The following is a 14673-nucleotide window of genomic DNA, read 5'->3' on the forward strand; positions in this document are numbered from 1 at the left end:
CATTCTTCCTAATGAGAAAATATTTTTCTTCTACACTGTTATGCTTAATCTGACATATAGAAGAAACTTGTTGCCTTTCCGATTTTCCCAGTCCACTTTACATTTTACTTTCAGTATTCACAAACAGGGAAGAATTGATAGGGGAAATAGAAGTAGGTGACAACCTGGCCAACAGTGACTATGAGATGGTTGAATTTAGGATCCTGAAAAAAGGAAGAAAGAAGAGGTGCAGAATACAGACCCTGGATTTCAGAAAAGCAGACTTTCACTACCTCAGGAAAATGATGATGAGGATCCCCTGGAAAGCTAATAAGTGGGGGAAAAGGAGTCCAGAAGAGCTGGCTGTATTTTAAAGAAGTCTTATTGAGAACTCAGAAATAAACCATCCCAATGTGCAGAATGGCAGGTGACCAGCTTGAATCCTAGAATCAGAGAGCTGGAAGAGACCCCAGGAGGTCATCAAGTCCAGCCCCCTGCCCATGGCAGGACCAATCCCAACTAAATCAACCGAGCCAGGGCTTTGTCAAGCCGAGACCTAAAAGCCTCGAGGGATGGAGATTCCACCACCTCCCTAGGTGCTTCACCACCCTCCTAGTGCTTCACCACCCGTGAAGATTCCACCACCATTCCACCACCATTCCCGTGCTTCACCACCCTCCTAGTCAAATAGTTTTTCCTAATATCCAACCTAGACCGCCCCCACTGTAACTTGAAACCATTGCTCCTTGTTCTGCCATCCATCAGTACTGAGAACAGCCTCTCTCCATCCTCTTCAGGAAGTTGAAGGCTTCTGTCAAATCCCCCCTCACTCTTTTCTTCTGCAGACGAAGGAAACCCAAATCCCATAGTCTCTCTTCATAAGTCATGTGCTTCAGCCCCCTAATCATGTTGGTTGCCCTCTGCTGCACCCTCTCCAATGCATCCACATCCTTTCTATAGTGAGGGCCCCAGAATTGGACACAATACTCCAGATGTGGCCTCACCAGAGCCGAATAAAGGGGAATAATCACGTCTCTGGATCTACTGGCAGTGCTCCTCCTTATGCAACCTAATATGCCGTTAGCCTTCTTGGCTAAAAGGGCCCACTGTTGACTCATATCCCACTTTTCATCCATTGTAATCCCCAGGTCCTTTTCTGCAGAACTGCTACTTAGCCAGTTGTTCCCCAGCCTGTAACAATGCTTGAGATTCTTGAGACTCTACACTTGTCCTTGTTGAACCTCATCAGATTTCTTTTGGCCCAATTCTCTAATCTGTCTAGGTCACTCTGAACCCTATTTCTACCCTCCAGCATATCCACCTCTCCCCCTAGCTTAGTGTCATCCGCAAACTTGCTGAGGGTGCAACCCATCCCTTCATCCAGGTCATTAATAAAGATGTTGAACAAAACCGGTCCTAGAACCGATTCTTGGGATACTCTGTTAGAAACCGACTGCCAAGCTGACATTGAGCCATTGATCACTACCCGTTGGGCCCAAAAGTCTAGCCAGCTTTCTATCCATCTTAGGGTATGTCTAGACTACATGCCTCTGCCGACAGAGGCATGTAAAATAGGCTACCCGACATAGTCAATGAAGCAGGGATTTAAATATCCCTGGTTCCATTAAAATAAAAATGGCCGCTGCGCTGTGCCGGCTCAGCTGATTGTCGGTACAGCACGGCAATCAAGACGCGGATCAGTCAACAGGGGAAGCCTTTGTTGACCGCTCCTGTAAACCTCGTTTCACGAGGAATAAGGGAGCGGTTGACAAAGGTTTCCCCTGTCAACTGATCTGCATCTTGACTGCTGCGCTGTACCGACAATCAGCTGAGCCGGCACAGCGCGGCGGCCATTTTTATTTGAATGAAGCCAGCGATATTTAAATCCCCGCTTCATTGACTATGTCGGGTAGCCTATTTTACATGTCTCTGTTGGCAGAGGCATGTAGTCTAGACATATCCTTACAGTTCATTTATCCAATCCATACTCCCTTAACTTGCTGTCAAGAATATTCTTGCCAGCTTGGCTTACCAAAGAAATCTTAGATGAGCTTAAACACAAAAAGGGAAACTCACAAGAAGTGGAAACTTGGACAAATGACTAGGGAGTAGCATAAAAACACTACTTGAGCATGCAGGGGTGTAATCAGGAAGGCCAAAGCGCATTTGGAGTTGAAGCTAGCAAGGGATGTGAAGGATAACAAGCAAGTTTATTACAGGTATCCTAGCAATAAGAATTTGGTCAGGAAAAGTGTGAGACCCTTACTGAATGGAGAAGGCAACCTAGTGACAGACAGTGTGGAAAAAGCTGAAGAACTTAATGCCATGATCTTCACAGACAAGGCCAGATCCAGACCACTGCACTGAGCAGCACAGGATGGGGAGGAGGTGAGCAGCCCTCAGTAGTGAAACAACAGGTTAAGGACTATTTAGAAAAGCTGGACATGCAAAAGTCCATGAAGTGTTAAGAGATTTAGCTGATGTGATTGCAGAGCCATTGACTGTTATCTGAAAAATCTTGGCAATCGAGGGAGGTCCAGGACATTGGAAAAAGAAAAGTTTACTGCCCATCTTCAAAAAGAGGAGGAAGAAGGAGCCGGGGAACTACAGACTGATCAGCCTCACTTCCATACCTGGAAAAATCATGGAGCAGATCCTCAAGGAATCAGTTTTGAAACACTTGGATGGTTGGTGCAGTTAACATGGGTTCACCAAGGGCAAGGAACCTCACCAACCTGATTGCCTTCTATGATGATATACCTGGCTGTGTGGATATAGGGAATACAGTGGATATACCTTGACTTTAGCAAAGCCTTTGATTCGGTCTACTATGAGAGACCTGCCAACAAGTTAAAGGAGTACAGCTTGGATGAATGGACAATAAGATGGATAGATCATCAGGCTCAATGGGTGGTGATCAGTGGTTTGATGTCTAGTTGGCAGCTGGTCGGAAGAGGAGTACTCTAGGAGTCAGTCTTGGGGCTGGTTTTGTTCGACATCTTCATTAATTATCTGCATGATGGATTGGTTTACACTCTCAGCGAGTTTGCAGATGACACTAAACTGGGATGGGAGGTAGATGCATTGTCAGGTTAGGATAGGGACCAGAATGACTCAGACAAATTAGAGGTTTGTGCCAGGAAAAAAATCTGATGAGGTTCAAGAAGGACAAATACAGAGTCCTGCACTTAGGACAGAAGAATACCATGCATTGCTATAGGCTGGGAACTGACTGAGTAGGCAGCAGTTGTGAAGAAAAGGACCTAGGGATTGCAGCTGATAAGAAGCTAGATTGTTGCCAAAAAGGCTAACTGGGCTGCATTAATAGGAGCATTGCTATCAGATCAAGAGAAGTGATTATTCCTGTCTATTCAGCATTGGTGAGGCAACATCTAGAGTATATTGTCCAGTTTTGGGCCCCCACTATAGAAAGAATGTGGACATATTGGAGTCCAATGGAGGGCAACAAAAATGATTAGGGGTTTGGGGCACATGATTTATGCAGAGAGTCTGAGAGAACTTGGCTTCTATAGTTGTCAGAAGAGAAGAATTAAGGGCGGTTTGATAGCAGCCTTCAACTACTTGAAGGGGGGTTCCAAAGAGGATGAAGCCAGGCTCTTCTCAGTGGTGGCAGATAATAGAAGAAGAATGGTCTTAAGTTTGTACAGAGGGCTGGACTAGATGAATTCTTGAGTCTCTTCCACTCCTAATCTTTTATGATTCTGTGTAGCTTGCTGAACTCTATGATCAGAGGCAATCATGATGAGGGGGCTGGGATAAAACAGCATTACACCATTTATAAGAGCACAAAGAAAGAAGAGCAAAAAGCTGGGGAAGGGCTGAATGACAAAAAGCTACAGACAGAAGAGAGAATAAATTCTATATCCATGCCTACATCCAGAACAAGGGAAGATATGAGGCATGGAGGAGGAATTTATTCTCTTTTTTTTTTTTTGTCTGGGGGCCTGAGATAAATGGTGATAGGAAAGAAGTTAGTTATGTAAACACCAAGGGCGCTCTCTCTCTTTCTCTTTCTCTCACACTCACACACACACACACACACACACACACAGACTGAGCCATCGATTGATGGATCTCATCTTGTATGTTGGTAAGCGACTAAACCAATCCTTGATCAGCAAATCTGATTACAGGTGTCCCATAAAAATCCACAATCTGTGAGTGTTGTACATTCTTTTTGAATCCTACGCTTTTCTTGTAATTGCTGGATATGTTGATTGTCAAAGCGTTTGAGAACCTGTACAATAGTTTGCTGCCAGAAAAATCTGTCCAGAGCTGTGATTTTCAGGTCACTGGGAGATACGCTGCATGACTTCACATTGACCTTTAAGATTTCATTATAACCCTTATATGACTACTTACTACAAGAGGTGTTAGGACTGTTTCCCATTCTGGCACCTTGAGTGCAGAAGGTGCGGGCCTGCAAAAGAACTTAAATACCTTGCCTCTTTTGGTTCTACTTACAAAAACTCTCCAGAGTCACAGATTCACTGACCCTGCTACCATCAAGTGAATTAAATAATCCCTGAAAACCAGGAAGAAACACTTGAACTTCTTCCCAAGGGGTATCTCAAGATCTTTTGCCTTAAAAGAGCTTGAAAAAAAATAAACAAAAAGCACAGAAAACAAACTGTCTCTGATCGCTGACCTCTCAGCTAGGCAGGCACACACAGAAACACCTTCTGTTACCTTCCAGGACATGGGAATCAAATTATAGCTTTAAAAAAACAAAACAAATGGTAAACTTGAGAAAGCATACTTGGTTGCTAAGTATGACAGAGCAACTAAGAAAAGAACAGATCAAAACACAAAGAAACACAGTCTCTTTGGGCTACAGCTTAGATATGGTGAATGGGGGAGGGAAGGCACATAGAATTCACATAGAGAAGTTTAATCAAACAGCAAAATAAATAAAAATACCCCCATTACGACTAAACATACACTTCTCTGTCTGCTCACTATCCATACTCTCAGGCCCAGTCCATTCCCATACCCAATTTTTCTTATAAGCATGGTAATTCTGTTTGATTACTTCATCTTGTCTCCTCCCGCTGCTAACTTAGAATTCAACACACAAGAAGAGTAGCTGGGTATCTATATTCAATTTACATTTCAAAAGCCTTTCCCATTGGCTTTCCTGGCTTTCTGCCAACAACCCTAGTTACCTGAGTTTAAGCCCTTACTCACCAGGTGTTGTCCATCACAAGAGGTAAATCTTTAGTTCCAAGAGATAAATCTTCACTTATGAATGGTTGTGAGTTTCAACCCCGCTCTTTCTTCTCAAGCCAACCATCATGAACAGGAACTGCAACATGAACACTTGAGGGAGAGAACACAGGTTTGAGAGACGAGTTGCGTTCTCCTAGACAGATGTATCTAAAAAAGGCTTAGCGAGCTCTGTCTGTCATGGTTTGAAATCAGAGTTTCCCTTTTTCTGTCCATGGCACCTTATTCCATATGGTTTGGCGCAATCCCTCGAGATCACTCCATGGAGGGCTTCCTCAATCTGCCATCTTCAGGTTGTATCTCTACACCATTATATCCCAGCGTGAGGAGCTGATCTAGAATAAAGGGGTTGGCAGAGTTTCCACTTGAGCTTGCTAATTATACTTCAAGGATTTCTGTTCATTCCCCCTATAGTGAACTGAGTCTCTTGTTGCTTCAGAATCAGAAGTCGTTTCCAAAGCTTTGTCATCTGTGGTTGCACAAATGTACCTTCGATGTGTACTGAATGTTCAGTGCCTAACGCTGTATTAGTTAGTGCAGCCTCAGTTCCTTCTTTTCCACTGCTAAGAGCATTAAGGAAGCCATTAGCTTAGTCCAAGTCTTTTTCTGCAGATCTTTATTTACGTTCTTTTAGTTCTTTTGTAAATAATGGTATATACAGCTATTTCTTTTAGCAGTTTTCTCTAGGGAGTGCAAATTGCCCCAATTGCTTACATTGGCATGGAGTCCATGTTGGATTCTTATCCTCAGCAAGTTTGAGACTATATGCATTGTCTCTTTAGATGATCCCAAATCCAATATCTGGTTGTTGCTATAGAATTTTTTCCACGGATTTCTCTGCTAATTTGATGATTAAATAGCATAAAAGATTCTTTCATTTTATTTTCTAGTCAATGGAGGTTTGAATCCTTTCTCTGATGATACAGGATGGTGTGTTTGGATGGTTGAGAAAGAATAAGTGTACAGAATGGAAGATTCATAGAACACTTAATGTATTTTCTTTAGGAATGCTATGAAAATTGCTGTAAGAAGTGCTCTCTCTCAAATGGAGCTCACTGTAGTGATGGACCCTGCTGTAATACATCCTGCCTTGTGAGTCGTCTTATAGCATTTTTTTCTGTTTACTCTGTCTTCCCTTGAATTAATGTACCTGATACAGGTTAAACACTGGGTCGCAATGTGGGGAGAGGGAAACATGCCACATAGGCTGAATCAAAATGTTTTTAAGGAACAAAACAAGAACAGTGGCCTTCAGACAATGTGACAGTCGATGGGGATTATGTGTATGTGGCTATTCTTAATGTATACAGAGACTTACCATACATCTGGATTTGATTCATTCCACCGCTGTGCTATATGGCCATTCTTCTTTGACAGATGTCCCTGTGGATGCTCCACATTAGGCTGGTGCCCCGCCGCCGCACCTTCAATCGGTGACTTCAGAGCAGTGTCCCTGGGGCCATGCACGTGCACAACCGCAGCTGCATGCTCCTAGGTTGCAAGCATCGCGCATGCGCAAGCCCTCCCAATTCCCTTCCTCCACTGCCTCCGGCGAGAGACGGAGCTCAGCAGTGCTCCCTGCCTCGGCTTGTGTCTAGATAAGTCATTCTTCTTTTTGGCTACGTTTTATGCTTGGTGTCCCAATTAGTTAGTTGTTAGGAGTTTCTAAATCCAGTTTAAAAAGAGAAAAAAGCAAAAGAAGAAGGTTGTTTCCCTGGTTAGATATATAGCTAGTACTATGCCCGGCTCATCAGGTTTTAAGTGCTGCTCCTCCTGCAAAGACCCCGTTCTGGTGTCTGACAGACACGCAATGTGTCTGCTGGCTTGGAGAGGCGCACGTTGCTCAAAGTGCCTGCACTGCGCAGAATTGAAATCCAGAGTGTGATGAGACGGAGACTTGTGTCTCAAGCTCATTTTATTAGAGAAATCGCTAAGACCAGTGCCAACCCAGGCCAACAGTCTCACGAACCAAAAGTGCAAAGAGATAAAAAGCCTGTGAAAAAGTGAGCCTCAGGAAACCCTGGCACCGAAATGGCCCTCTCTGTCATGGCCAGGAGCTGTGGTGGCACCGCACTTAAGCACTTATAACTCACCAGATGTCTCTGGAACCACCGGCACGGCTACAAAAGCAGAACGCTCAAAATCCCTCTCTCAGACATCAGGCTTTAAGTTGCCAGCCTCGTCAGCTGTGGCACCATCCGGCACAGACAACATCTTACCAATGCAACAAGCTAACTCAGCGCCAGTTATAACACCCAGCACTTAGGCGCCACTGTTGCACAGGCATAACTCGTCTCCTGCCCACTTGGCACCAAGGCACAATCCAACACCACAAACAGCCTCAGTGCTACTGACTACAGCACCGTCAACACTAGCAAAATACATGCAGCACAGAAACTTACTAGTCTCATTCACGCTTAATTCACCCTTTCTCAGTACCAATCATTCCCCTGGCACGCTAGCACAGCAACTCAAGCAAATGTGACTACGGAAACTACACCAAACTCAATGACTTTATTTCAGACATTCCTGAGGCAAAGAAACAGCAGTTCAGAACTCTGATAGCAGAGGGGCACGAGGGACACATGAGCTCCAGGACAGCCCTGCTATTGTCAGACCACATATTTGCACAGCACTGTCTACCACTGTGCACTTGTACAGGGACCTCTCTCCAAGCTAAAATTTGCCAGATCGGTCCTCTCCACTGCATTCTTGCCAGATGCGAAGTCCCTACTTCCTTAATGCGGAACAGCTTTGTAGTAACCTAATGTGGAGCACCCATGGGGACATCTCTCTCTCTCTCAAAGAGGAGATTACTCACCTGGACAATAACTGATGTTCTTCAAGATGAGTGTCCCCATGGGTGCTCCACTACCCTCCTTACCTCCCCTCTGTTTCAGATTTCTGGCCTCCTTAATAGGCTTGTTCCGGGGTAGAGAAGGAACTGAGCGAGGGGCAATGTCTGCAGCCCAGGGACACTGCTCTGAAATCTCTGATTGAAGGCTTGACAGCAGTACACCGACCTAATGTGGAGCACCCACAGGGACACTCATCTCGAAGAATGTCAGTTACTGTCCAGATGAGTAACTTCCTCATCTTGGGTATTAAAGATTTTTACCTAATATTTCAAAAGATTATGCTGGCTTGGGCCACATGACTTTCATTGACTTTGATATGGTTCAGATAGCTGAAATTTTGATCAATGCTTTGAAAATATTATTGAGATTGTTAAAACCAGATTACTTTTATTTTTCTATTTACTTTTATCTAATTGAATTGAGTGACTTTTAAACTGCTTAATGTTTTGTGTGCTGTAACCTAACAGTATGTAAAGTTGTAAAATGCATTTATCTTCTTCAGCATGAAATAGCAAATATTTGAACTTGTACTTTTGGTAGCATTACCTGACATCCAGCAGAAACACTTGGAAGCCACACAGTATGATACATACCAACTGTTGCTGCAATATGTAGTGCAGGCTTTCTTCTCTAATGCAGCTTGGCAATAGCAGATACTGAAAGGCACTACTGGACTTGATAGTTCATTGTTAAATTTTGTGGTCCAAAATTCTGGATTGTGAGTAATTTAGAAAAAAGATAATTGAGATGCTGCTCTCATAGTGATTGTATTGGTAACAAAGTGATATCCTGTCTCATGCACAGGACTTTAAATGAAATCAATGGGAGCCTTTCATGCATAGCTTATAGCTAGATATCTGAAAAATGTTGTTAGAGACCAAGCAAGGACGTGAAATCCTAAAGAATGTGGCTTAAAAACTGTTCCATGGAAGCTAGAAGAATTGTGTGTCTCAAAATCCTTTTGACTTGGGGAAGTTGATATAATTTCTCAGATAACTATCTAAATGTACTTAAAAAATACAGGACGAGACTGGGTTGAGATTTAGTATCTTTGTTGGTTAATAATAATACAAGTCTCAGTATTTTCCCAGCAGAATTAAATCTTTACATTTTTTCCCTTTCATGTAATTTGTTAATTGTATAAAGTACGAAGGGAGGTCAAGTGATTACAAAATTAACCAGTGTTAATTGTGTAATTAATCACATGGCTAAACAATAAATTACCATTTATTTAAATTTTGTGGGTGTTTTCTACATTTTCAAATATATTGATTCCAAGTACAACACAATACAAAATGATCAGTGCTCACTTGATATTTATTTTATTACAAATATTTACATTGTGAAAACAAAAGAATATTACTTCTCAATTCACCTTATACAAGTACTGTAGTGAAATCACTTTATCATGAAGGTTACAGATGGAGAATTATGTGCAAAAAACTTCATTCAAAAATTTAAAAATGTTAAACTTTAAAGCCTACAAGTCCAATCAGTCTGACTTCTTGTTCAGCCAATTGCTCAAACAAGTTTGTTTACATTTGCACAAGATAGTGCTGTCCACTTCTTTTTTACAATCTTTCCTGAAAGTGAGAACCTCTAAAGATTCATATGTCCCTTCATTTTTCAACCACCATTCCAGAGGACATACATCCATGCTGATTGATAACAATCCAAACTGGTGCAGACCAATTCATATTAATTTTCCTCATCTGAGTCAGATTGCCACCATCAGAAGGTAGATTTTTTTTGAAGGTTTGGGTTCTGTAGTTTTCTCATCAGTGTTGTACTTCTAAGAATTTCTGAAAATATGCACTGCATCTCATCCATCTCAGATTTTGGAAAGTACTTCAAATTCTTAAACCTTGGGTCAAGTGCAGTAGCTATCTTTAGAAATTTCACATTGGAACATTCTTTGCCTTTTATCAACTCTGCAATGAAAGTATTCTTGAAAGAAACATATGCTAGGTTATCATCTGAGACTGCTATAAAATGAAATACAGGTTGAACCCGCCATTTTCGCGATCGGGGCTTTTTTGTGGAAAACAAATCTGAGCTGTCTACACTGGCCCTTTTGCGCAAAAGTTTTGTGCAAAAGGACTTTTGCCCGAACGGGAGCAGCACAGTATTTCCGCAAGAACACTGACAATCTTACATGAGATCATCAGTGCTTTTGCGGAAATTCAAGCGGCCAGTGTAAACAGCTGGCAAGTTTTCCGGAAAAGCAGCCAGTTTAGACACAGCCAGGTATTACAAAATGTAGGTTCCTGAGTTAGTCACGCAGTATTTCTGTACTAAAGGCTTCCTCTGGATATGGTTTGTTCTTTGTAGTATTCAATGGGCAAGACTCAAAGGATATTGATACTGATACTCATTTGAAAATAGAGAAATATAGCTTTGAAACATAAGAAATATTTCTTAATAAGAGTCTGGAATATGTGAGTTTGTGCCATTATATAATCTCAGTCCTAACGAATGGTCATTGTATTCTAGTTTTTCCCACGAGGTTATGACTGTCGGTATGCAGTGAACGAGTGTGATATTACAGAATACTGTACTGGTGACTCTGGTCAGGTATGCTCTCTTCGTACTCTATTCAGTGTTGTAAATCTTTTCATCCCAATTAAATATATTGTATTGAAATGACCAGTTCCCTCACTAGTTGTAAATATTAAAATGTATTTTGAATAGAAGTGTCTTTGAAGGTGTTTATTCTAGTGATTAGCAAGCAGCTGTTCTCAATTATTTAAAAAGCATACAGCCTGTTAAAAATGGAAGAAGGAAAACTAATAAAACAATACAAAGAGTGAATGTCACATACCCCAGACTCACAGTGTAGGTATGCATGTGTTAGCAAAAAGAAAAACAAGTATTTAAGGAAAGTAAAAGGAAAGAAAGCAATCAAAGAAATAAAGAAAGGAAAATTAAACTTGTTTGTGCTGTGCTGAATGATTTGTTTCAGAACATTATTTATCAAAAGAATAATGACAGAGAGGCTGCCTTTACTCAAACCCAATTAGAATTCCCTGGAGTTCAGTGATGGCACAACTTAGCAAAAATATTAAAGAAAAGGTATTCATTTAAAGCTGTATTTCATTCTACCCACTATAGATTCTTGACATTTCAGATATTGACTCATCTCCTTAATTTCCCTTAGAGATATGCAGTAAGAGTAGAATTTAACATGGCACTTCAAGGTTTATCAGACAATTAAAACTATTAGCTATTCATACCAGTATAATTGATTGTTGTTTGTGATTTTGGTGTGAGCTACTTAAAGGTTACATGAGTCAAATGGAATCCTAGAGACCTTGGCTATAGCAGTCTCTTGGCTGAAAACTGAAGAAAAAAATTAAACTTTTACTTTTTACTGATGAAATGTATTTATCTTAAGCACAAGCATTACAATTTTTGTTTACCACAGAGCCAGGATTTAAGTAGAGAATGAAATCTGTCATATCAAAGAGCACTTCTAGAGATTTAGATAGAATAATATGCTCATTTTTTCTCCCTCTTTCCTCATACACACGAGCAGTGAGCAGAAGAAAACAACAAAATAATGCTCTGGGAATCTGGCATTTGCACTGGCTCCTAAAACTCTTTTTGGGTAAGATTGTTTGGTCCTGCACAGTGCACAAGTGGAAAGGGATTGTAGGCCAATCATAAAGTGATCCTTGCTGTTCCCTGAATACAAAGACTGAGCAAGATTGATGTTGTCAAGAGTGGTATTTCCAGAGTTTGTGGGGAGGGAGTGGGGCAGTGCCCTCATTCCCATCTGTCCCTCAGAGTTAATGAATGCAAAGAGGAGTTGAAATTCCAGCCTCCTCTTATTGGGTAGAAGAGCAAGTCTAACACTAGCCCTGGTGATGCCATTAAAATGGGATTGTGGCTCACTTTGAGGTCTTGACCAACAGTCTGAGGGCTGCTGAACTAGACTAAAATCCTGGCCTGGTGTTCTCTCTTCATAGGTGTTCAGTCATCAGCTGAAACTAACATGGCCAAATGCAATGGTTTTAACTTTTCCCTGAAGCCCACCCCTTCCCTTCTTCTATCATTATGGGCTTTGTCTCTCAAGATGATAGTCTTAGCTTTGTAAAGGTTGAACTTCCCAAATCCAGGACTCTCTGGTTCAACAACACACGTGGTCCAGCAAGGCCACAGATGTTGCTGGATCAAAGAGCCCCAGAAGTGGGAGCCACATGGGAGAACGCAGGGTGTGTGGAGTCCCGGCTGGGGGAAGAACCCCAGCATCAGCAGGGCCAGGCAGCATCGGGGAGCCTCTCCCCCGGTCAGGGAACCCCCCAGTGTCAGTGGGGTCAGGCGGCCGGAGAGCCCCTGGCAGCAGGACCAGCAGCAGCCAGAGAACCCCAGGAACCCTCCTGTCAGCAGTGGGGCTGACATGGCCAGGTAGCCCTGACCTGGAAACCACTGGTGGCAGCAGGGCCAGGCAGCAGGTCCCGGGAGCTCTGGCTGGGGAACTGTGGTGCAGGGCCAGGCCACAGCTGGGGAGTCCCACCCCCAGCAGGGAATACCTGGTGGCAGTGGAGTTGGTCTGGCAGCTCCGGCCAAGGAACCCCGGAAAATGCCCAGTGACAGCGGGACCAAGCTGCAGCTGGGGGGCTGGCAATAACTGGATGGCCTGAGGCTGAGGAACCCCAAGGAACCCCCAGTGGGTTGATGGCAGCCGGGCAGCCCCAGTGAGGAACCCCTGGGATCCTCCAGAGGCAGTGGGGCTGGCAGCAGATGGGCAGCTCTGTCTGGGGAACCCCTGGCGCAGCCTGCAGGCAGCAGGGCAAGCAGAGCCTCAGCCGGGCCAGTTTTAGCAGGGCAGCAGCAGTGCGAGTAACCCCAGCCTTGGGAGCCCCAGGGAGAGGAGCTGGCAGCAGGGCAATCAGCAGGGAAGCATTGACCTCTCCTGGTTTGGCTAACTCCCTGGTCCAGGATAGCTCAGTCCCAAGGGTGCCAGACCAGGGAGATCCAACCTGTATTTCATTTGAGCCTTTCTCTCTCTCTTTTGGCCCTGTTGCCTGAGGGCTTGTCCTTCCCAAGTTCATTCAACATGCTACTCCCTGGCTTGTCACTTGGACTGCATTACTATCCTTTTACAGTTCTCTTGGATCCCTGTCTTCCGTCACGTCTAATGTAGATTTCTTATCCTAACTTTCCACTGGTTAGCCCTGCCTATCTGTCCATCTTTCTGAAAGGTTAACTCCTGGCTCTGTCAGTGATTGCAGCCTTGAAAGCTCTCATCTGCTTTTTTCACAAGCATCTTTGTGCTTTCTTCTATGCTGCTGCCTTGCATAGCAAAGTTTCCAGTCAGAATCCTTAATCACCACATCATCAATCTTTAAGGCCCTTCTCAGGCTCACCTCTGCCATTTGTACTATCATCTGGCAGTTGTGATTATTGCTAATACACAGTTAAGATTTGTGTACACAGTTAGAGCTGATGCACATGAAAATTAATCCAGAATACGATAAAGTGAATTTTAAAGTAGATCAATGCTGTCAAAGCTTTAGAAATGGATTAAACGAATTTGGAATAAGGCATTCTTGTCCCAGAATAAGTTTGTCCACACATCAAGGTAGTCAGAAATAGTTACCTCAGAATAATGTCGTATGTAGATAAGCCCCAACTCTGCACTAAAATATCCCATTCTCCCCCTAGCCTGCTTGTTTGTCTCATCCATCTGTTATGCCAGTCTCTCAGACTAAGCTCTGCCAGGCAGACTTAATTTTATACAGTGACTTATTCAATAGGACTGTCATAGTTGAGTCATGTAGGCACTACCTTAAACAATAATACTAATGAAATAATATAGTATTTAAAATGAGTCAGCGTAGCAGAATTGTAACCTAAATTTATGGGCTGCTGGAATGAAAAAAATAAGCAAGTATCATGAGAAAAAGGAGAGCCCTGGAAAATCTAGCAATGTATGCAGATTAATGGCCAAAAATGAAGCTCAAACAAGAACAACACTGCTGGAATCCAGCTAAGAAAGTACATGTACTTAGAAGCAGAAGTGGCTAAAAATCCTGCATGTTAGAAAAGATAAGTAAAATATGCAAATGTAAACTATTAAACCAATACGAGAAATAAGAGGAAAATGACAAAAATGGACTTCCAAATTTCTCACAGCAGAGTGAATAAATAGATAAACTTCTAAAAAGCTAAGAGATTATTTAAAATGTAGTCTCTGAAGACAGTTAAAAATGGACAATCTGAAGCATTGTTTCTCCTTCAAGTGGTGTCCCTGTTGGTGCTCCATTCAGATGTCGGTGCATCCTCGCGCCGGCAGTCAGGCTAAAAATCTCCAACAGTGCCTTTCCACACCACACATGCAAAGTCACTGTCTTGCGCTGTTTTGTCCATTAGCTGTATGCGGGGTGCAGGTCCCCTCAGTTCCTTTTCTACCATCCTTGGCAGAAGATGGAGTTTCGGACCAGTGCTTTTTCTGAGAGGAAAAAAGAAACCTGTTAGATAATTTAATTGTTGTTTTAGTCAGTTCCAGATTACTTTTTCTTCGAACCTACAGTTAAAAAAAAGTTGCTCCCCATTTTTTTTTCTTCTTCCAAGTTCTTTGTACTCC

The 14673-nt window shown here is 42.7% G+C and overlaps 1 protein-coding gene across 7 annotated transcripts in view; it reads left to right on the top strand.

The window, feature by feature from the left end:
- ADAM23 (ADAM metallopeptidase domain 23) overlaps nt 1-14673 on the top strand; it is a 184872-nt gene that overhangs the window by 117333 nt on the left and 52866 nt on the right. For all 7 annotated transcript variants that reach the window (XM_075934339.1, XM_075934346.1, XM_075934341.1 and 4 more), the window contains exons 17-18: nt 6232-6318; nt 10578-10658. In XM_075934339.1, coding sequence (XP_075790454.1) covers nt 6232-6318; nt 10578-10658 — 168 coding nt within the window. The remainder of the gene's footprint in view (nt 1-6231; nt 6319-10577; nt 10659-14673) is intronic.

The sequence above is a fragment of the Pelodiscus sinensis genome, chromosome 7, assembly GCF_049634645.1.
Source record: "Pelodiscus sinensis isolate JC-2024 chromosome 7, ASM4963464v1, whole genome shotgun sequence".
In the NCBI taxonomy this organism is placed as follows: domain Eukaryota; kingdom Metazoa; phylum Chordata; order Testudines; family Trionychidae; genus Pelodiscus; species Pelodiscus sinensis.